This window comes from Onychomys torridus, chromosome 9 (genome assembly GCF_903995425.1).
Source record: "Onychomys torridus chromosome 9, mOncTor1.1, whole genome shotgun sequence".
Lineage (NCBI taxonomy): Eukaryota > Metazoa > Chordata > Mammalia > Rodentia > Cricetidae > Onychomys > Onychomys torridus.
The window spans coordinates 43365775-43388034 of NC_050451.1; the positions used below are offsets into that span (position 1 = coordinate 43365775).

Genomic DNA, 22260 nt, shown 5'->3' on the forward strand with positions numbered 1-22260 from the left:
TTGTTTGTTTTTGCTCAAGATAAGTGAATGTATATATAAAATATCTACAATGCTAGAACATTGCTACTAAGATAGGAGAAAGCCAGTGTCCTAAAATGGAAAGCTTTGGCTCTCCCTAGTGTTGAACTCTATAGTTTTGGGGAGTCACAAGATATGCTAGAGGGTCTAGGAAAAGAAGAACAGTTCTAAACTTTGTTGTCAAAAGTAACAGGAAGGAGTTAATAAAAGTATATGCCAAAGACCTCTTTTTTCCTAGTAGGTGTGGTGTTTCCAGAAGAAACAAACCGATCTTCTTATTGCCTTTTATAAGGACAAAATTACAAAATTAGAGGCAGCTATGAAGGAGGCCCAAGAAACAGTGGCCAGCCAGAACAAGTAAGTGCCAAGTCAGGTCTCCAGCTAGCACCTTTCTTCCTTTTAATAAAGCTTTAGTCATTTCCAGATGTAAGGACTGAATTTTGCCCTATGTGTGCTCATGTTTGTCTTAAGAAAGTCAGGTACAACTGGGTGGTGGTGGCGGCGAATGCCTTTAATCCTAGCACTCAGGAGCCAGAAGCAGGCAGATTCTTTGAGTTCAAGGCCAGCCTGGTCTATAGAGCTAGTTCCAGGGCAGACAAAGAAACTCTTGTCTCCAAAGACCAAAATAAAGGGGGGACTGGAGAGTGGTTCAGTGGTTAAGAGCGCTGACTGCTCTTCCAGAGAACCTGGGTTCAATTCCCAGCAACCACTTGGCAGCTCACAACTGTCTGTAATTCCAGTTCCAGGAGACCCAACACCAGTGCACATGAAATAAAATTTTAATTAATTAAAAAACAGAACAAACAAACAAAAGTCAGGTACAAGTTTTTTGGTTGTTCCCCTTGGTCTCTTTTAATTTTTTCTTTCTTCACTCCAAGGACCCTCTTCACTTTTTAGCTTTTCTCTTCTACTTAATTATATCAAAAATTATTTCTTCAGTGAGGTCAGATATAGCTGACCCATACTGATAACACTGAGATATAACATTTAATATGTTCCTTGGGGGGGGGTGTATTTTGGAAATCTGAAGCTAAAGACAGAATCCTTGTTGGAAACTTCAAATGTTTCTTTAATGCTCTCTTATGCATGCGTGTTGTCGTCTGACCTCTCCCTGCATGTCAGGTCAGAGGACAACTTAGTGTGAGTTCAGGGGATTGAACTCAAGTCATCAGACGTGATAGCAAGGCCTTTCCCCACTGAGCCATCTTGAAGCCTCAGTTGTTGGAAACTTTAGACATCAACAGTCCAAGAAGAAAGTGAATTCTATGTAAAAACCCTTCAAAGTCATACCAAGTGACTGCTTATTTTGGTGACTTGTTTTCATCCTCAAAAAACCCTTCCACCTTCTCCCTGAACCACCAGAACCCTGATGGAAGTTCCTTGTATGTCTGCAAACACCTCTCAGTAAACATAACCTAAGATGTTGATAATAGTAATAATTTTTATCCTAGTGACCTGGACCTGATTGTTTCCATCTTTTGCCTAGAGAGCTATCAGTCTTGAGAAAGGAGAATGGAGAACTGAAGAAATTTCTAGCCATCCTAAAGGTGAATAAAATAGATTTTGTTTATTTACTTGTTTTGGTTTGGTGTTTCTAGGCATCAAACTCAGAGCCTTGCACATGTTAGATAAATGCTCTATTACTGAGCTACATCTGCAGGGGTCTCCCTGTGTAGTTTAGGCTAGCCTTGAACTTACCATTGTAGTCCAGGCTGGCTTTGAACTCAGGGCCCTTCTGTCCCAATCTCCTGTGTGCGAAGACTACTGCCCACACCACTGTGCCCAGCTAAAGTAAATCCTCTTTGCTATTATTATTATTATTTTTTAAGACAGGGTTTCTCTGTGTAGCTTTACGCCTTTCCTGGAACTCGCTTTGGAGACCAGGCTGGCCTCAAACTCACAGAGATCCGCCTGCCTCTGCCTCCTGAGTGCTGGGATTAAAGGCGTGCGCCACCACTGCCTGGCTACTATTATTTACCCCCACCCTGTCCATCTTTCTAGGTGACTATATAGGACAGTGCTTCCCAGCAAGCTCATAATGCTTGTACAACAGGTACACTGTCATAAATGAATAAGGGTACAGAAGACCTTGGAAGGGTGAGAGCATCATTATTTTTGACCCACTCTGAAATGTTAGTGAGTCATGCTATAACTGATGGGAAGCTCTCATCAAAAAGCATATTTCAACTTAACATTTCTCTTGAAGTCCAAGATGCCTCAGAACCCTTTCCCTGTTGTTTGATATTTTTGTTTTGTTTGAGATTGAGTCTAAAATTGCCCAGGCATTGGACTCTTAAAAAAAAAGAAAAGAACACTTGTATTTATTACTATTATTGTTAGTGTGTGTACATCAATGTGTGTAAGATATGTGGTGTGTATGTGATATGTAATGTGTGTGTAAGTGCAGGTGGTGGTCAGAGGGTTACTTTAGGGAGTCAGTTTTCTCTTTCCACCATGGGAATAAGGGATCAAATGCAGGCCAGGTTTAGACAGCAAGCATTTTACCCCTGAGCCATCTCACTGGACCTGACTTTGAACTCTTTTATATACTTAGGGCTAGCCTGGGACTCCTAAGCCCTCCTGCCTCTATTTCCTTAGTGCTGAGATTACAGGTATGTGCCACATGCCTAGCTCCCCAGTATACTCATACGAAGAGAAACTAAATTTTTGTTTTCTTGAAGCTAATAATTTTTTAAGGAAACACTTTTTTGTCCTTCTGTTGGCAGCCTTCGCTAGGGGAGCTTGCAGGTAAATTATCTAACAATAAGACTGATACCCATTTATTAGAGCTTTTAACTGTAGCTTCCCTCACTTCCGTGTTCTCACTACAGGGATCTCCAAGCTGCTACTACGGAAGCAGGTCGGTGTTTACCACACTAGCCCTCTACCTTGACATTTTCTGATTTGCTTTTCAAACCATTTCAGTTGTACAATTGTATATATATGTACAATGATGTGTGATACATGTGTACAGTGTGTAGTGATCAATTTAGGGTACCTAGAATTTTCTTCTTCTTAATTCTTTTTTGTTGTTTTGTTTTGTTTTGAGACAGGGTTTCTCTGTGTAGCTTTGCGCCTTTCCTGGAACTCACTAGGTAGACCAGGCTGGCCTCCAACTCCCTGAGTTCCACCTGGCTCTGCCTCCCAAGTGCTGAGATTAAAGGCGTGCACCACCGCCCGGCCCTCTTCTTAATTCTTAACCATTTTCTTACGTTGGGAAGCTTTTGGCTGTTTTTTCTTGACTTCCAGTTGTATGGGCTCCAAGATGGATAAAATGGTTGATGACTTTATCTTTTACTTTTCTAATTCTCTGACAGAAGTGAAATATTTTTTGTTTTATTTTTGTGGTACTGGGGGCTAGGGTCTCTTGAGTATTTACCACAGAGCTACTGTGCTCAAGAGCTCCCTCCTTCCCACTATTTTTTTTTTTTTTTTAATTAATGGAAGGAGGTTCTCACTGTGTAGCTCTGGCTGGCCTGGAACTCACAAAGATCTGACTGCCTCCCTTCCTGAGTGCTGGGATTAAAGGTGTGTGTCACCATGACCCCTTACCCAGCCCTTCTGGGCCCCTTTTTACTAATCATTTTGAAACAACCTCATTGAGTTACCTAGGCTGGTTTTGAAATCTTGATTGTAATGCTCACCTTTGGCTATTATCTTATGAATTCCTACTAATTCTTCAAAAATCTAGCATGTATCACTTCTTCTGTAATGACAACAGCAAATGGAGTTGGTATTTGTTCATTCAATAAACATTCATTCAGTACCTCCTACTTAGGTGTTTTAAGTACTAGGTGTGCAACACCATGTCTTTCTGATTAATGATGTCCACGCTGCTAAATGTTTATAATGGTGACTATATTCAAAAGACATAACACTCCTGAAGTCACAGAAGTTACTGTTTAGTCTTCTTTCAAACTCTGTATTTTATATATCCATTATAATATATAAACATTGCTGGGGTTTTTCTGTGGTGCTGAAATGTCAAATCTCCAGGCTTGCTAAGCAAGCACTCTACCATTGATTCTATCCAGGCCTAATTCTTATCTTCTCTCTTAGTAGCCTATGAATCTCTCATAGCTAATTGTTAATCTCAAGGCATAGGATATAGACATACTATATAAATGTTTGTTGAATGGAAGGCTGAAGGGATGAATGAATCAGTAGATGTCAGGTTGAGAGTATTTTGTAAGATAGTACAGGAAGAAAGAAAAGACCCCAGAGTTACTTTATGAATGAGAGGGAATTGGAGAGTAAAGAGACCTCAGCATGGAAACTTTTTGATTCTGTATGCTGAGATGATGCCTCTACTACCAGGGAGTATTGTTCTCTGTCTCTGTCTGTCTGTCTCTCTCTCTCTCTCTCTCTCTGTCTCTCTCCCTCCCTCCCTCCATTCCTCCCTCCCTCTCTTCTCTCTCTATCCCTCTCCTTTCTCCTTCCCTCCCTCCCTTCTCCTGTCTTTAAAAGAGATTTTATTTTTAATTGTGTTGTGTGTGTGTGTGTGTGTGTGTGTGTGTGTGCGCGCGCGCGCACGCGCGCGCGCGCGCGTGCACCTGCAGAGGCCAGAAGAGAACATCAGATGCCCTAGAGCCAGAGTTAAAGGTAGTTGTGAACAGCCGATATGGATGCTCAGAAATGAACTGGGTCCTCTGCAAGAGCAGTACCTGCTCTTCACCACTGAGCCATCTCTCTTGCCTCAGAGCTACTGTTTCTGTAATCAGTGACTGACTGACTCTAATGTGGCTTTGCTTCTGCTTGATGAGATCAGAGCTGCCTTTTCTTTTTGTTTCCTTGTAGATTAACTACACCTCGACCAGTGGGCATTACTTCCCCATCACAATCAGGTGAAAAACCAATTCTTTCCAGCTATTTGTATGAGATGAATAAATATCTTTTCCTCATATGAAAGTTGTTGGTTTTTTCTCAGAGACCATAATATGATGTTGCTAATCTTACATGTAGTGTGAAAAACATGATCTAACCAGACAAGGCAGAGTGCACCACTGATGGCAATTTTTCCTGCACTTTATGCTCTTGCAGTTGCTCCACGACCCAGTTTCCAGCATAGCGGCCAAGTGGTCAGGTGAGTAGAAGCCTGCTCTTCAACATGGAGCTGTTGGCACAGTTGGATGAGGCATGAGGTGGCGCAAAGTGAAGAGAATTACTCCACGTCAAACGTGACACCAGTGTGTGTGTGTTTGCGTTCTTGTTTTGTCTCACTTTATACAGTCGCTCTTCTTCTGTGGAGTCCATCCCTTATACACTGGCTGGCTTTGGTAATATAGAACAGGTAAGTAACAGTCACATTGTTTTCTACACTGAGGTTTCTAGTGCTTAATGAAAGCAAGACTATAAATCTAGAATATTAAATTTATATTGGTTTTGGCACAAATCTTTTCAAGCCATGTAGAGCCCATTTTGGAGACTAACTACTAGAAAATGACACAGCATCAACAGGGGTGACTACCGTGTAAGCATTCAAGAACTGAGTGCACAGTATCTGTCATGTTCAGTTTGGAAGTAATGGAGCATAGGTCCTCCTTAAGAACAGCATGCACAGCCTGGGAGAATAATGCATGTGATGGATGGTTACAGGAAAACAGTGGGGAATTGGGGATGTAGAGAAGCAGGGTATAGTCATTCACGGTCGTTATTTTTCTGTCAGGGAAGCAGAGGCCTGCAGGAAAGGAGCACTCCCAGAGACCCCTACACTGGTGAGATTGGGTAGGGGAAGGTATCTGAAGTCCGCATATTCTGGCCAGAGACTAGAAATTTCTTGTGTTCTATGCCTAATATGCTTTTACTTTTTTCTGGAAAATGATCCCAGGTATAGAAACGTGTCCTGCAGTTTTTCAGGTAATGGTATTCTGTTCTGAAACACACGAGAACATTAGAAGTTGAGAGAGAGTCATTGAAAACCCGGTCAAGGCTGGGGCAAGTAAAAGCCTTCTAACCAGTTTGATCCCCCAAACACACAAAGGTAGAAGGAGAGAACTGACCAAAAAATTGTCTTCTGGCCTTCACCTGTGCACCATGGCGCACGCGCGCGCACACACACACACACACACACACACACACACACACCTTAAAAAACAAAGAAGAAAACCTCTGATCAGATTAACTTAACTGATTTGAGTTTTCAGAACTGCCACAAGATGGCAGTAGAAATGAAGGCTAAAAGAAAAGTTGACCAGATGTCAATTTCTTTGTAATGATGGCACCTTATTTCTACACTTGCTGCCATGGCACACATGGAGATCAGAGGGGAAGTGGTGGGAAGCCGGTTCTCTCCTTCCACCTCTGTGTGGATTAAGTTTGAGCAGCCAGCCTTAATCCGCTCATCCATCTCATCAGCCTGGAAAACATCAGTCCTAACCTGAAAGGTGTGTTTTGGCTTTTCACTGTGTGTTAAAGGTAAAAATATGGGCTTTGTTTCTAGTAACAGTTTTTCTTAAAGTCTGTTTTCTGTTACGAGTACAGCCACTCCACTTTTCTTGTTTGCTTTCTGCAAGGACTATCTTGCGTGTGTGTGTGTGTGTGTGTGTGTGTGTGTGTGTGTGTGTGTGTGTTGCTGGGATTGAATCTGGGACTTCAAGCATACCCCCACTGAGATACATCCACATTCTTTCCCTTCTTTCCTTGCTTGCTTCCTTCCTTCATTTCTTTCCTTCTTTTCAATCAGTGCTGGAGATCAAATATATATTAGACAAATATTCTACCACTGAGTTGTATCCCAGCCTGTTTTGATTTTCTGTAAATTTTTTTAATTTGGTGTGTGTACATATGCATGCATACCAAACCATGACATACGTGTGGATATCAGGAAATAGCTTTGGGGGGTTGGCTCTCTTCTTCCACTTTAGGTGGGCTCTAGGGATTGAATTCAGGTCACCAGGCTTGAGTAGCACTGGTCCTGATTCTCTATCTTTTAATTGGAAACTTTAATACATTTATATTCAATGTAATTGCTGATAAGAAAGAATTGCCATTTTGCTATTTCTTGAATATATGTCAGATCCTTTTTTGTCATTAATTCCTTTGTTACTGCTTTCCCTTGTATTAAATTTATTCTAATATAGCACTAACAAAGTCTAGTGTAGCCCTTTAGTCCCCTTGTTATTTCTTTTACTATATTCAAAACTGTTTTGAGGTTACAACTAACAAATTTTTAAAATCTGGTTTAAATTAATACAACATTTAACATTGATACTATACTAAAATGTCATAGTTCTGATGAATTAATATACTCAGCAACAAAAAATTTAAATTATTGCCTTATACAGTTGTCTTTTAAATCTGATGGGGGGGTTACCAAGAAAATTGCACTTAAACTGTCTTTTGTTGTATTTACCTATATAACTGTCTTTCTGCATTTGAGTTACTAATTAGTGTCCTTTCATTTCAGCCTGAAAGACTCCATTTAGTAGTTCTTATAAGGCAAGTTTGAGAGTGGTAAATTCACAGTCTAAATTTTTTGTTTATGTAGGAATATCTTAATTCCTCCTTCAGTTTTGAAAGATAGTATTATTGCATATAAATTTCTCTTTGGTAATCTTTGGGAACCTTGAATGCTCTCTGGTCGGTAGTATGCCTGATGACAAAGTCAATGCTAACCTTGCTGAGTATTATTTGTAATGAGTGGCTTCTTCTTGCTAATTTTAAGATCCTTTGCCAGGGAGAGGGCATGTAGTTCAGTTGGTAGAATGCTTGCATAGGATGCATGAAGCCCTGACTTGATCCCCAGCCATGTCTAAAGTAGTGGCACATACCTATAATTACAGCACTGGAAACTGAGGCTGGAGGATCAAGGTCATCTTTGGCTGCATTCTGTGCTACTTGAGACCCTGTCTCAAAAAATCAAGTTCATTTAATCATGGGGTATTACGACAAGAAGCAAAATATAGAGAACTATCAGAGAATACTCTTTTTTTTTTTTTAATTAAATGTGTTAAGTTAAATGTAAGTATTGAACACCCTACCAGCTTTTTGGGTTTTGTTTATTTGTTTTGTCTTTGTTTTTGTTTGTTTGTTTTGAGACAGGATTTCTCTACATAGCTCTGCCTATCCTGGAATGTACTGTCCTCAAAAGATCCACCTGCCTCTGCCTCCTGAGTGCTGGGATTGAAGGCTTGTGCCACCACAACTGGCCCCTTTTGAGACAGGGTCTCACCATATGGACCAGGCAGGCCTTGAATTCAAAATGATTCTGCCTCATCCTCCCAGGTGCTGGAATTCTGGGCATTTGCCACCATGTCTAGCTGCTTCTTAAAATTTCCAGTATCATTGAACTTGTTCATTTATCCTCCATCCTTGAGCTTCACTTCACTTCAGACCACGGGGTTCCCTGAGACGTTCTCGGTCGGCTTCCACAAGACTTTGGGCCGCTTTCCAGTGCTGATTCTTGGAACACCTCTCACTTTTTGTTTTTCTTATTCTAAACTTCAGATTTCTCTCTGACTTCCCTGGCTTCTCCTTTGCTGGTTCCTTCTCTACCCAAGTGTAAAACAGCACCTCTCAAATGTTTGGGTCTTCCATACAAAGCCTCCGTCCTAGAGATTTAAAATGAAGAACATCAGGGTTTTTGTTATTTCTTTAGGCCAGAAGTCCACTTTGGGTGTCTTTCTCAGTCACTGCCCACCTCACTTTAAAACATGCTTTATTGGCTGGGTGTGTTAGCACACACCTTTAATCCCAGCACTCGGGAGCAGAGACCGGCAGATCTCTGTGAGTTTGAGGTCAGCCTGGGCTACAGAGAGTTCCAGCACAGCCAGGGCTACACAGAGAGACTCTGTTTCAATACCCCCTCCCAAGAAAAATGTTTAGATAATATTTACTAATTCATTTAGGGTGTGCACATGTATGTGTGTACAAATGTGCCAAAGTGTACATATAGGTCAGAGGACTACTTTTGAATCAGGCTCTTTCCTTCCCCCATGTGGGTTCTGGGGGTCTAACTTAAATCATCAGGGTTGGCATCCAAGTGCCTTATCCACTGAGCCATCCCACCAACCCAACCCGTCCACCTTAATTCCTTAATTTCATTCTTTCTTTATTCTTTTTTCTTTTTCTTTCTTTTCTTTTTTTTTCCTTTCTTTTTTTCTTTTTTGAGACACGGTTTCACTGTATATCCTGGAACTTACTCTGTAGAACAGACTGGCCTCAAAGTCCAGAGATCCACCTGCCTCTGCCTTCCCTGTACTGTGATCAATTTAAAAAAAAATTTACCATACCCACACCAGATCACCCCACTCCTCCCCCCACTTTCATGCTCTTCCCCACCCCCTCTTTTAAAATAATCCACCAGTTCCTGCCTACATGAACATAAGACAATCTACCAGCTACACCCCCAAAGAAAATGACACCCCTTCAATTGTCAGTAACTCCTCAGCTGAGGTGAGTTTCCTAGCCCTCCCCTATCCATAGTGGAATTGTTTGCTGGCTTTATCTTGTGCTGGTAAACCATAGCTGTTGGGAGTTTGTGAATGGGGCTCGTGGCATGCCCAAAAGACAGCGTTTCACAGTGCTCCTTCTCATCCCCCAGCTCTTACATTTTACTATCCCATCTTCCTTAGTGTCCCCTGAGCTTTGTGAGCACCATTATTTTAATTTATTAGACAAGATCTCTCACTTGAGCTTGCAATTTCTGCTAGACTGGCTGGCTCCAGAATCCTAGGGATCCAACTCTCTCTGACCCTGTCCAGTGCTGGGATTTCAGGCTCACACTGCAACGCCATACCCAGTTTTACAGGGGGGCTGGGGTTCCAATGTAGGTCCTCACATTTACACAGCAAGTACTTTACCAACTGAGCAATCTACATGTGTGCACACACATACATGCACGCACACGCGCACACACACACACACACACGCACGCACATGCACACACGCACACCAGCTCCTACTGGTTCTTTTTTCTATGGCTTTCTTTGTTGACTTGCTGAAGCCGCATTCTCATCCTTTCTTTAGCATGTTACTATGATTGCTGGATGAGGGAGGGTGGGAGCAGGAGATCTAGAGCACACAAGTGGCGGCCACAGGACAATGTTGGGGTCAGTTCTCTCCTTCTCCCATGGTTCCCTGGGTCAAACCCAGGCATTCAGGCCCTCGGGGTTGTGTAGCAAAGCAAATATTGTACATTTTTTTTTTTCGAGACAGGCTTTCTCTGTGTAGCCCTTGCTGTTCTGGAACTTGCTCTGTAGACCAGGCTGGCCTTGAACTCACAGAGATCCACCTGCCTCCCGAGTGCTGGGATTAAAGGCGTGTGACACAACTGCCCAGCTATTTACTTTTTTGTTTTTTGTTTTTCGAGACAGGGTTTCTCTGTGTAGCTTTGAGCCTTTCCTGGAACTCACTTGGTAGCCTAGGCTGGCCTCGAACTCACAGAGATCCGTGTGCCTCTGCCTCCTGAGTGCTGGGATCACAGGCGTGTGCCACCACCGCCGGCTTACTTTTTCTTTATACAGGCCATAATCTTTTCTTTGTATGTCACATAGTTTGCACATGTTCAGCATTCAGTCATCTAACTGACAACTGTTCCTTGAGACCTTCCTTTTGTATGCCCTTGAGGTTAGTTCAAGGTAAGAGCTTAGGCCTTTTCAGATGCTTCCTGCATTGTGCACAGTCCTCGGCCTAGACACTGGGCATGTGTTGGAACGTCTCAGAGTCCCCACAGCCGTCACATTCCTCCATTTCCCTTTATGTCTTTAAGTCTATTATTTGCCCCAACTGACAGTTATCTTCTCAAGCAGCCAAAGCAAGTGCCTTATTGTTTTCAAGGAACACAGGCTGGTGTGTGGTGAGCTCTGATCTCAAAGCCATGATGACCTTTAGTTCTAAGTCGCATCAAACCACAGTCCCATGTGTGAGGTCTTTCAGGGAACCAAACAGTTGACATAATGACAGCTGTCTAAAAATGCACTTTGAGGGCCTGAGGAGATGGCTCAGGTGCCTGCTGGGCAAGCGTGAGTCCTTGACTTGGCATCTCCAGCACCCATGTAAAATCCAGGTATGGTGGCATGTGTCTATAACCTTAGTACTGGGGAGGTGGAGACAAGGGGATTTCCTGGAGTGCTGGTTGGCTATCCAGACGAACAGAACTAATGAACTCAGATTCTGTAGGAGAGACTGATCTCGAAAAATAAGGTACTAGGGCTGGAAAGGTGGCTCAGTGGTTAAAAGCTCATATTGCTCTTGCAGAGGACCTGAGTTCTATTCCTAGCACCCACATTGGGCAGCTTACAACTGCCTATAACTCCACCTCTGGGGGATCTCATGCCTTGGGCAACTGTACTCACATACACATATATACATAATTTAAAATAGACCTTTTAAAAAAAGGTAATGGGCCGGGTGATGGTGGCGCATGCCTGTAACCTCAGCACTCGGGAGGCAGAGCCTGGCGGATCTTTGTGAGTTCGAGGCCAGCCTGGGCTACAGAGTAAGTTTCAGGACAGGCTCCAAAGCTACACAGAGAAACCCTGTCTCGAAAAAAAAAAATTTAAAAAGGTAATGACTAGGTGTGGTGGCATATACTTTTAATCCCAGCCAGGCAGTGGTGGTGCTAAGGCTACACAGCAAAACCCTGTCTCAAAAAACTTAAAAAAAAAACAAAACAAAAAACAAAAAAAAAGTGTCATGAGTCAGAGGCAGACGGATTTCTGTGAGTTTGAGGCCAGCCTGGTCTTCAAAGTGAGATCCAGGAACTCATAGAGTTCCAGGTTATACAGAGAAACCCTGTTTAAAAAACCAAAATAAAATAAAATAGTTGGAAAATAAAAAAGGCACCTGATATCAACTTCTGGCCCACACACACATGTGCATGTATATACATGCACATATGCACAGCTGTGCTATATAACACATAAATAGAGGTGGTAGCTTGGAACAACTCCAGTTCCATTCCTTCCCTCTAGTGACTATCAAACCTGTTTTTCATCATGATTATGGCCTGTTGGTTTTCAAAGATAACCATGGAGCTGATGAGACATGAATACAGTTGAAAGGTTACAACGGTATCTGCTTTTACTCACATTCACAGTTTTTTGTTTTTATTAATGTACATTTTCCAGATTGCCACCAAATCTTTAGAATTTAAGGAGTTCTGAAATGATATTCTGACTGATTTTGCAAACTGTCTCCTTGCCTTGGATGTTGGGGATCATTTTTGGAGCTCTGTGTCACTCTCTTTTAACTGATGTCTCCTAGACAATTCCATGCTCATTTCTAGCTATACTTTCAGTACCATCTTAAAGGAGAAGCCAAAGAAAGCACACACACATTAAAGCACTTGAAGGCAGAGACGGGCCCTGTCCTCCACACTCAATAAAGAGAAGAGAGTACCTTTATGAGGTGCTGCTAAGTGACTTAGGAGCTTTTTCACTTACCGTTAGCCCTAACCCTAAAATATATACAAAAAAAAAAAACAACTTAGATGCATTTCCTTCACACTGGCCCCTAAATCCCTTCTGGATTATCTCACTGGCTCATATTTATGCTTTCCAGAAACCCCTTCACCAGCTTCAACTCGTAGCCTCTCTTACAGGTAAGTAATAGTGCACTTACTTTTTTGTGTGTGTTTGTTTTTGAGGCAGGGTCTCATGTAGCTCAGGCTGGCCTCAACTCACTATGTAGCTGAAACTGCCCTTGAACTCCTGACCCTCCTGCCTCTGCCTCCAAGTTCTGGGGTCAGAGACGAGGACAACCATACATAGTTGCCTTGTTTCCTTTTCTAGGGATGTGTTCACAGTGATTCTGCCAGTACTCCTAGAGTCCCTTGTCTGATGGCTTATTCTACTGGCATTCATAACCCGTAGTTTATGAGAAGAGTGCTGTGTATAATGTGCAGTCAAGTCACTGTCTCCCCAGGTATAGGCAGGGTTTTCTCTCCTCTCTGGCCTAAAAGCTCACTTTTTACATATACTTCTATCTTTAGCTTTCCTCCATTGAGTTTACCTTTGTTATTGATGTTGGTTGATTAGTTTTTGAGACAGTGTCTTGGTCTATAACCCTGGCTATCCCGGAACTCACTATGTGGACCAGCCTGGACTTGAACTTGTTTCAATCCTCCTGCCTCTGTGGATCCAGACCCCTGGGATTACAGTTGGGATGGTGCAATTCTAGCTTTACTGATGCTTTTATTTCCATTCCTTAGACCTTCACCTGCCTCCTCTGGACAGGGGGTTTCTTTTAGACCGTTCCTCAGTGGGGACTCAGGCCACACAAGAGTCCTTACTCCCAACAATTCTGGTAAGTTAATGTCCTCAAGTTTCCTTTACAGTGAGGGGAAGGTCTGAATTTTGCCTGAATAGTACAAACCTGTCACCAGTTGAATTCTATTATGTACAGTTTGGAGGATTAGACTGGCTTCTTCCATATTGTCCTCAAACTAGGGATGAAACTCAGGACTAGGGCCTTCCTATGTGTCCTAATCACAAATTAGATTTCCTGAGTCAGGGTCTTGTGCAGGTCAGATAGCCTCAACCTTCAGTGAGGTCCAGGTTTATCAAAAACCTGTGATTGCCCTGCATCTGCCTCCCAAGTGTTTTAACTACAGGCACAGACCATCAGGTTTGGCTTTTTTTTATATCCCAGTTGAGGTTTGGTAAGAGGGCTCATCAGGTAAAGGCTTTCTGCCAAGTCTGGTGACATGAGTTTGATCCCTAGGACCTATGGGTGTGGAAATTGTATGATGGAAGGCAAGAAAACCAACTCCACAAAGTTGTCCTCTGACATCCATATGTGCACCATGGCTCCTGTGTATGTGTGTGCTGGTGCATTTGTACACACATAAATAATAAATGTAAAAAACTGAGTTCTGAATTTTTAGATCCCACATTGAACATGTTGGGAGTTCAGTTCCAAAGACTGTAAAATCCAGTGTCTGTTTTTAAAGTACTGCTGCTACCAGCCCTGCTGTCCTTGTTAGTAGCTCATCCACATTTTTATACTGCCTCTTTCCACTTCCAGTTAAACTCCAGCCTCAGACTGTTCTGTCCACATGCCACCATATATAGCTGTGTTGGCATAAGAAAGAAAATTGATGTGATGGCCCATTTCTCAAAGTGCTTAGCTAATTATTTTCAGACATGGTTTCTTTTATTAGCTCAGGCTGGCCTGGAATTCCCATAGTAACTGAGGCTAGTCTCCCAAGGGCTGGGATTACAGGATTACAGGTATGTACTTTTAAAAATATATACATATATACACATACATATACACATATACATACATACATATATGTCCTCCCATGTAGTCCAGGCTGGCCTTGAACTGTCTATGGCCAGGTTGATCTCAAACTCATGATTCTTTTGCCTTGATTTTACAGATATTGGAATTACAGGCATATACCACTGTGCCAAGCTACTTAATAGTCTTTCCCTTTCCAGGTAGTATTCTGTATTTAAGAGCTCACTAGATATCGTGGCCCACAAGTAACATGACTGAGAAACTGCCCAAGTACATTATCTGTCACAATTCTGTCCTATCCTTCAGGTCAGAGGGAGAGCAGAGCCACACCAGAGAATCTTCCTGGTTTCCAACTTCCGGTCCTACAGGTGATGTCTGGCAGCCTAACGTGGATGTATGTAGAACTGTTGAAGTTAGGCCTTCACACTAAAGGCTGAGGCCTTGGATGGTAGAAGGTAACCCGTGGCGAGTGACACGGGTGTCACCATGGACACACAGGTGCTTTCCGATGCTTGCGTTTCATGAGTCTGTCTTACTGACAGACTAGCTTGCTGGTTTGGTGCTTTCTAAAATTAAGTCACATAACAGTAACTAGTCTTGGCCAAAAGCACACAGACATTTCCAGTAGTTCCACAACAAAGTTTTTGTTTTGTCTTGGGTACTGGGTACCTTGTGCATTGTAGGCAAGTACTCTCCAGTCATCTGTATCCCCAGACATTCTCCACTTTTAAGTCAGATCTTTGTGAGTTGGCCAGGCTAGCCGTGCAGTCTCCCAGACAGCTGTGATCACAGGCCTGCACTATCAGCCTGGCAATGAAAATTCCTTTTCAATGGAATGTATCTTTTGGTTGAACAAGGAAGAGCATTTATTTCTTGAGGTGAATTTATGGGACTAATCCTAATTCAAACAACAAAAGACAAAGGTGTAGTGGAAGTTTGTAGGGAGATCCAGTAAGTGATAATTTCAGTCTTGCCTTTTAATTCCACTTTTGTGTCTTGAGTTTTAAGATTTTTTTTTTTTTTGAGGCTATTTTCACTGAAAGTTTCTCAGGAACCAAGAAACAGTTCCTTCATAGTAAAATTGGGATATATTTATTTCCATAATCCAAGATGCCCTTTTAAAAAGTTAATTTTTTAAAATTTATTTATTTTATGTATATATGTACTCTGTCTGCATGTATGCCTTTATACCAGAAGAGGGCATCAGATCCCAATATAGATGGTTGTGAACCACCATGTGGTTGATGGGAAGTGAACTCAGGACCTCTGGAAGAGCAGTCACTGCTCTTAATCACTGAGCCATCTCTCCAGTGCCCCTAAGATGCCCTTTATTTTATCAGCAAAAAATCAAAATTTAAGTAGGTCCTAGTGGCTAAAGCCCTCAGCTACTCAGAAACTGGGGCAAAGGAGGATCACAAGTTCAAAGCTAAGCCTGTGCTATAGTATGAGTATCAGGCCTTAGTAAAACCCCATCTGAAAAATGAAAATTAGCCAGGTACTTACAATCCTAGGTTTTCAGGTGAAATAGGAAGATCACAAGTTTGAGGCCATCTTACACAGGAAGATCCAGGTCAGGTTGGCCAGAGAGACCTGTCTTAAATAAAAGAATAGACAAACTAGGGATATAGGCCAATGATAAGTGTGCTTGCTTGGCATGTACAAGGCCTTAGATGATATCCTTAAAACAAGAGAATAAAAAGAAATTAAGGCCTAATAATGAAACCAGTTTCTTTGTGTGTAAATTAAATGTTTTTTTTTTGGGGGGAGGGGGGTTCGAGACAGGGTTTCTCTGTGTAGCTTTGCGCCTTTCCTGGAGCTCACTTGGTAGACCAGGCTGGCCTCGAACTCAGAGATCCGCCTGGCTCTGCCTCCTGAGTGCTGCGATTACAGGCGTGCGCCACCACCGCCCAGCTGTAAATTAAATGTTTTTTAAATTAAAAAAAAAAAGTCAGGCCAGGCTGCAGTGGTACACACCTTTAATCCCAGCACTCAGAAGGCAGAGCCAATCGGATCTCTGTGAGTTCAAGGCCAGCCTGGTCTGTAGCATGAATCTTACAGGTCTTATTAATAAAATCAAACCTGAGGCCAGTTATTGGGGTGAACGCTGGAAGAGAGACAAAACAAGCCACAGCTACCTCACCTCACCAGTTCCTCAGCTGATTCTGTTTCCTCAGACTAGAAGCCTCTGTGTCCTCATCCAAATGGGTCTCAGCTGAACTGTGCTGCTCAAAGCCTAAAAGCTTAACCAGCCAAATGCTTCTAGTTTCTGGTCTTCACGCCTTATATATCTTTCTCTTTCTGCCGGCACTCCCTGGGATTAAAGGTGTGAGTCACCATGCCTGGCTGTTTCCAATGTGGCCTGGGATTAAAGGCGTGTGCTACCACTGCCTAACCTCTATGTTTAATATTGTGGCTGTCCTGTTCTCTGACCCCAGATAAGTTTATTAGCATGCACAATATTTCAGGGAACACAATACCACCACACTGATCTACAGAGCAAGAACCAGGATAGGCACCAAAACCACACAGAGAAACCCTGTCTTGAAAAACCAAAAAGAAAGAAAAAGTCTAGGGATGTAGCTCAGTTGATAGAGTACATGCCCAATATTCACAAAGCCTGGGTTCAATGCCCTGCCCTTCATTAAACTAGGTGCATGCACCCAGGAGATGGACCAGAAGTCCAAAGGCATCCTTGCCTACATATCAAGCTCAATGGAGAGAAGAAGAAGGGACAGGAAAAGAAGTTTTTATTGCTACTGCTGTTTTTCTTTTCTTTTTTGGATATTAGGAGCCCAGCATAGTGACAGCACATCTATGACCCCAGCATTTAGGAGGTAGAAGTAGGAAGATTAGGAGCTCAAGGCCAGACTGAGATACCCAAAACTGCCCCAAAACCAACAACAACAGAAAACACCCAAAAAACCCTGAGGTTTGAGCTGTAAGAAGCAACACTATCCCTCTCATAGACCCTTACAAACAGAGATTAACCTATAAGGAAATACAAGAGACCTATAAATATGTGGCCCCAAGTTGAATCCTGTTAGAAACTCATTTATAACTGGGTGTAGTGGCACACCTATCATCCCAGCACTTCAGAGGTCAAGGCTGGAGCATCAGGACCTCAAGATCATCCTAGGCTACATAACAAGTTTGAAGGCTAACCTGAGCTATGTGAAACCCTATCTCAAAAATAAAAAACCCTGCATCTATGAGATACTTGAGAAATCTTATTCTGTTGGGCACTATTAAAGTTTGTGGGGGTTTTTTTTGTTATTGTTTTTTTCTGGGACAGGGTCTCACTTGTAGCCCTGGCTGTTCTGGAACTCACTATGTAGACCATGCTGGCCTCAAACTCAAAGAGATCTGCCTGCTTCTGCTTCCTAAGTGCTGAAATTAAAGGTGTGCAACAATATGCCCCAAACTTTAAACACAGAGGAATATTTTAGATCTGATGAGTCTGTATTTACACACATATAAGAGCAAGTACAGCCAGGTGGTGGTGGCGGCACACGCCTGTAATCCCAGCACTCAGGAGGCAGAGGCAGGTGATCTCTGTGAGTTTGAGGCCAGCCTGGGCTACAAAGCAAGTTCCAGGACAGCCTCCAAAGCTACAGAGAAACCCTGTCTCAAAACAAAAACAAAACAAAAAACAAACCAACAACAAAGAGCAAGTACATACACATATATATGTAAATAAAAAATTTATGGATAGGAAGTGTGGTGGTCTGAAAAGAAATGACCCCCTAAAGGGAGTGGCACTATTAGAAGGTGTAGCCTTGTTGGAGGAAGTATGTCACTGCAGCGGTAGGCTTTAAGGTCCCTTTTGTTCAAGCTTCCCTCAGTGTGACAGTTGATTTCCTATTCCCTGCAAGCCAAAATGTAGCCAGCATGACATCTGCATACATGCCACCATGCTCCCCACCATGATGATAATGGATTTAACCTCTAAAACAGTGATCAAGCCACTCCAATTAAATGTTTTCCTTCCAAGAGTTAACAGTGGACATGGTATCTATTCACAGCAATAAAAACCCTAACTGAAACAAGTTGATACCAGAGACTGGGGTATTGCTGGGGTATTGCCTGACCATGTACTTGTTTGGAGGAATTTGGACTTTGGTAATTTGGGTTATGAAAGTGGAATGCTTTAAGCACGGCTTAATGGGGCAAACTAGTAGGAGCATGGAAGACAAGATGCTGACAGTGGGGGAGGGGCGACTCGAGGTTTCAGAGGAGAAGAATTTTAGTATGTTGCTTGGAGATTTTTTGTTTGTTTGTTTGTTTGTTTTTTGAGACAGGGTTTCTCTGTGTAGCTTTGCGCCTTTCCTGGAACTCACTCTGTAGACCAGGCTGGCCTGGAACTCGCAGAGATCCGCCTGCCTCTGCCTCCCGAGTGCTGGGATTAAAGGTGTGCGCCACCAACACCTGGCCGGAGATCATTCTTGTGATATTTTGGTGAAGAAAGTGGTTGCCTTTTACCCTTGTCCAAAGAGTCTACCTGAGGCTAAAGTGAAGAGTTTTGGATTAATTCCATTGGAAGAAATCTCAAAACTGTCTAGTATAGACAGTGTGTGGATATTAGTGGTCACTCAAATGAGGATTTATAGTGAAAAGGAGCAAGCTGAACAGAGTAAATTACAAAAAGTAAATTTTGAGGAGAAAAAGAGCACCAGGAAGTGGAATGGAGCTAAATCTTGTGTTCAAAGAGATAAATGGATTAAGAAATGGAATAAAGGAAGTGGTGACCTCAGGGCAAGATCCTACCCAGCTAAGTTTCCAACTTGTGGAAAGAAATTAAAGAAAAGCGTAAGAGCTGGGCATGGTAGGGCACACCTATAATCCCAACACTGGGAAGGCAGAGGCTGGCAGATCTGAGTCTGAGGCCAGCCTGGTCTACAGAGCAAGTTTTAGGATAGCCAAGGTTAGGCAGTAAATGACAGAAAGCTGGTGAAGATGTAATTGAACAAGGAGGCCATGTTCCAGCCCCAGGAAGCAGCAGAGGGTTAAAGATAGAAGAAAGGAGTTATGGAAAAAACACTACTGAGGTCAGGCATATGTCGGGGGTGTCCCTGAATAGAAACCTAGTAAAGAGGCTGTTGTATGAAGTTGTGTAAAAATGAAGGCTGGATTGTGTTGGAGAACCCAAGTTATTAGAGATGCCAGAGTCATGGGATACCTGCCAAGGAGAATTGCTAATAGGGAGTGGAACAAGCCCACGAGAAAGAAGTGTGTTGCAGTCAACAAAGCTGAACAGAGTTGGAGGGAGATCTGAAGAACATTTTGACATCAGACACAAAGTTGCAGAGTTTGGAGTTTGTCCAGTTGGTTTTTGGTCTTCTTTGGTCCAGTATTTCCTTACTATACTCCTTTCCCTGCATTTTGGAATGGTAATGTATATCCTGTGTCATAATATGTTGGAAGTATGTGATCTTTATTATTTTACTTATAGGGATATCACAGTTAAGAGATTGCATAAATCTCAGAAGAGACTTTGGACTTTAAAACAAATTTGAGAGTATTATAGACTATAGGGACTTTTGAAGTTGGACTGAATATAGTTGGTTTTTGTTGTTTATTTGTTTTTGGTTTTTTTTTTTTTTTGCACTGTGATATGGTCAGGGAGTAGAATGTGGTGGTCTGAAAGGAAATGACCCCCAAAGAGGAGTGGCATTGTTAGGTGGTGTGGCCTTGTTGGAGGAAATGTCACTGTGGAGGCGACCTTTGATAGTCTCTTTTGCTCAAGCTTCCCTCAGTGTGACAGTTGACTTCCTGTTCCCTGAAAACCAAAAATGTAGCCAGCATGACATCTGTGTGCATGCTGCTGTGCTCCCCACCCTGACAAGAATGGACTGAAATTCTAAAACTGTAAGTGAGCCACTCCAATTAAATGTTTTCCTTATAAGAGTTGCAATGGGCATGTCTCCTCACAGCAATAGGAACCCTAAGACAGCACATTAAATGGTATCTAGATTTTGCTTTAGTGTAATTTAGTAGAAAGAGGCAATAGAATGTATAAATAAGGGGTTGGGGATTTAGCTCAGTGGTAGAGCACTTGAGGCCCTGGGTTTGGGCAAAATATATATATAAAATATTGGCCATGAGTTGGGGTTTTTTGTTTGTTTTGTTTTGTTTTTATGTTGGATGATGGGTTCCTTATTCTAGTCCATCCTTGAAAACAAAACCTTTTAGGACTAAAGAGAAGACTCAGGCTGGAGAGATGGCTCAGTGGAAGGAGCACTAACTGCTCTGCCAGAGGACCCGGGTTCAATTCCCAGCACCCACATAGCAGCTCACAACTGCCTGTAATTCCAGTTTTAAAGGACCTTACAGCCATGGCAAAACATCAATGCACATAAAATAAAAATAAATTTTTAAAAAAGAGATGTCTAAGCATTTAAAAGTACTAGCTGCTCTTTCAAAGGATCTGGGTTGGATTCCTAGTACCCACATGGTGGATCACAACCCTCTGTAATTCCGGTCTCAGGGCATCTCTGATGTTCTCTTCTGTGTTCAGAGGTACACAGACATATGCAGCAAAACACCCATAAACATAAAATTTTAAAAAGAAAACACTAAGAAATTAAAAATAATTATTGAAAAAGTGCCTCATTCCCAGAGGTATAAGATCTCTACCTTCCTGGTAATTGCCTTTTGATAAGATAGTCAAATATTCCTGCCTTCCCATATACTTGACATTAACACAAAGGACTGACATATTCTAGAGTTTCTTTTTTTTTGTGTGTGTGTGTGTTTTTTTTTTTTTTTTTTTTGGTTTTTTTCGAGACAGGGTTTTCCTGAGTAGCTTTGCGCCTTTCCTGGAACTAGCTTTGTAGACCAGGCTGGCCTCGAACTCAGAGATCCGTATGCCTCTGCCTCCCAAGTGCTGGGATTAAAGGCGTGCGCCACCACCACCCTGCTAGAGTTTCTTAAGTAACAACAAAGCCCTCATCATACAGGATGTATCAAATCTTAGTTGGGATGGGTATGGTGGCACACACCTTTAATCCCAGTACTTGGGAAACAGGCAGGCAGATCTCTGTGAGTTCAAGGCCAGCCTGGGAAAGCTCATAGGAAAAGACATAGACAAGCTCTAGGAAAATGAACAGTGAGACCCTGTCTCACAAACAAAGTTTTGGAAGTTAGTCATCATACCATGAGGAGTCATCATGGGGAAGCAATGACAGTTGGTTCTGTTCCGTTAAAGGAAACACCCCTACTTGCGTTTTGTCATAACATGCAAATCTGTTCTCTGCTGCTACAGACATTCTCCCAACAGAGGCAGATGGGACTAGCCAGGAGAGAAGAATGGAGCATTTCCAGATAGACATCCATCTTCCAGGTTTGAACTATGCATAATGCTCAAGGATGGACTTCAGTGTCCAGTACTCACCAGGGGACATAGGCTTGGAAAATGTGTACCTGCAGTTTCTTGGTTTCATTCTGCAGCTTGTTCTCTTGAACTTTATATTCCTTTTTCTCTTCAAAACATTAAATTTTTTAAAAATATTGTGTATGTGTGAATGAGGGTATTCCACTTGCATCTGGGTGCTTTTGGTGCATGTGCCCTTGAAGGACAAAAGTTTGTGAGCTGACTGACATGGGTGCTGGGGAATCCAGCTTGGGCCTTCTTGACAAGCACAAAGCATGCGTAACTGCTGAGCCATCTCTCAAACCCTTGAATTTTTTTTACTAAATGTGTTTTGTGTATGTACCTGTTAGGGGTCAGAGGACAACTTGTGGGAGTCAATTCTTTCTACCATGTCTGTCCTGAGGATCCAACTCAGGTCACTGGCTCTATCTTAGATCAATGCTCAAGAATGCTTTTAGGTCTTACACTGGGCTTCAGGAAGATAATTATCTCTCCCCCATATGTACTGCCTTTCATTTCCTAGTTTGAAACTAAAGTTGCAGAAATCCTTGACTTTATGCTTGGGGGCAGAGAGACTGGATGATATACTTAAACTGGTTCATTTCTGAATCTCACTTTTTAGCTTTGAACGTTGCTTTCCTGTTGCCAGTGTTAATAAGCAACACCTTAATTTATTTATTTTTTTTCTT

The 22260-nt window shown here is 42.3% G+C and overlaps 1 protein-coding gene across 1 annotated transcript in view; it reads left to right on the forward strand.

The window, feature by feature from the left end:
* The window catches only part of Rnf212b (ring finger protein 212B), a 40254-nt gene extending 18559 nt beyond the window's left edge, over positions 1-21695 (forward strand). The window contains exons 4-14 of the mRNA XM_036199339.1: positions 260-375; positions 1505-1565; positions 2850-2878; positions 4816-4862; positions 5059-5101; positions 5248-5308; positions 5684-5732; positions 12520-12559; positions 13169-13263; positions 14509-14570; positions 21464-21695. Of these exons, the coding sequence (XP_036055232.1) occupies positions 260-375; positions 1505-1565; positions 2850-2878; positions 4816-4862; positions 5059-5101; positions 5248-5308; positions 5684-5732; positions 12520-12559; positions 13169-13263; positions 14509-14570; positions 21464-21526 (666 nt within the window). The 3' untranslated portion in view covers positions 21527-21695. The remainder of the gene's footprint in view (positions 1-259; positions 376-1504; positions 1566-2849; positions 2879-4815; positions 4863-5058; positions 5102-5247; positions 5309-5683; positions 5733-12519; positions 12560-13168; positions 13264-14508; positions 14571-21463) is intronic.
* Positions 21696-22260: the final 565 nt, after the last annotated feature.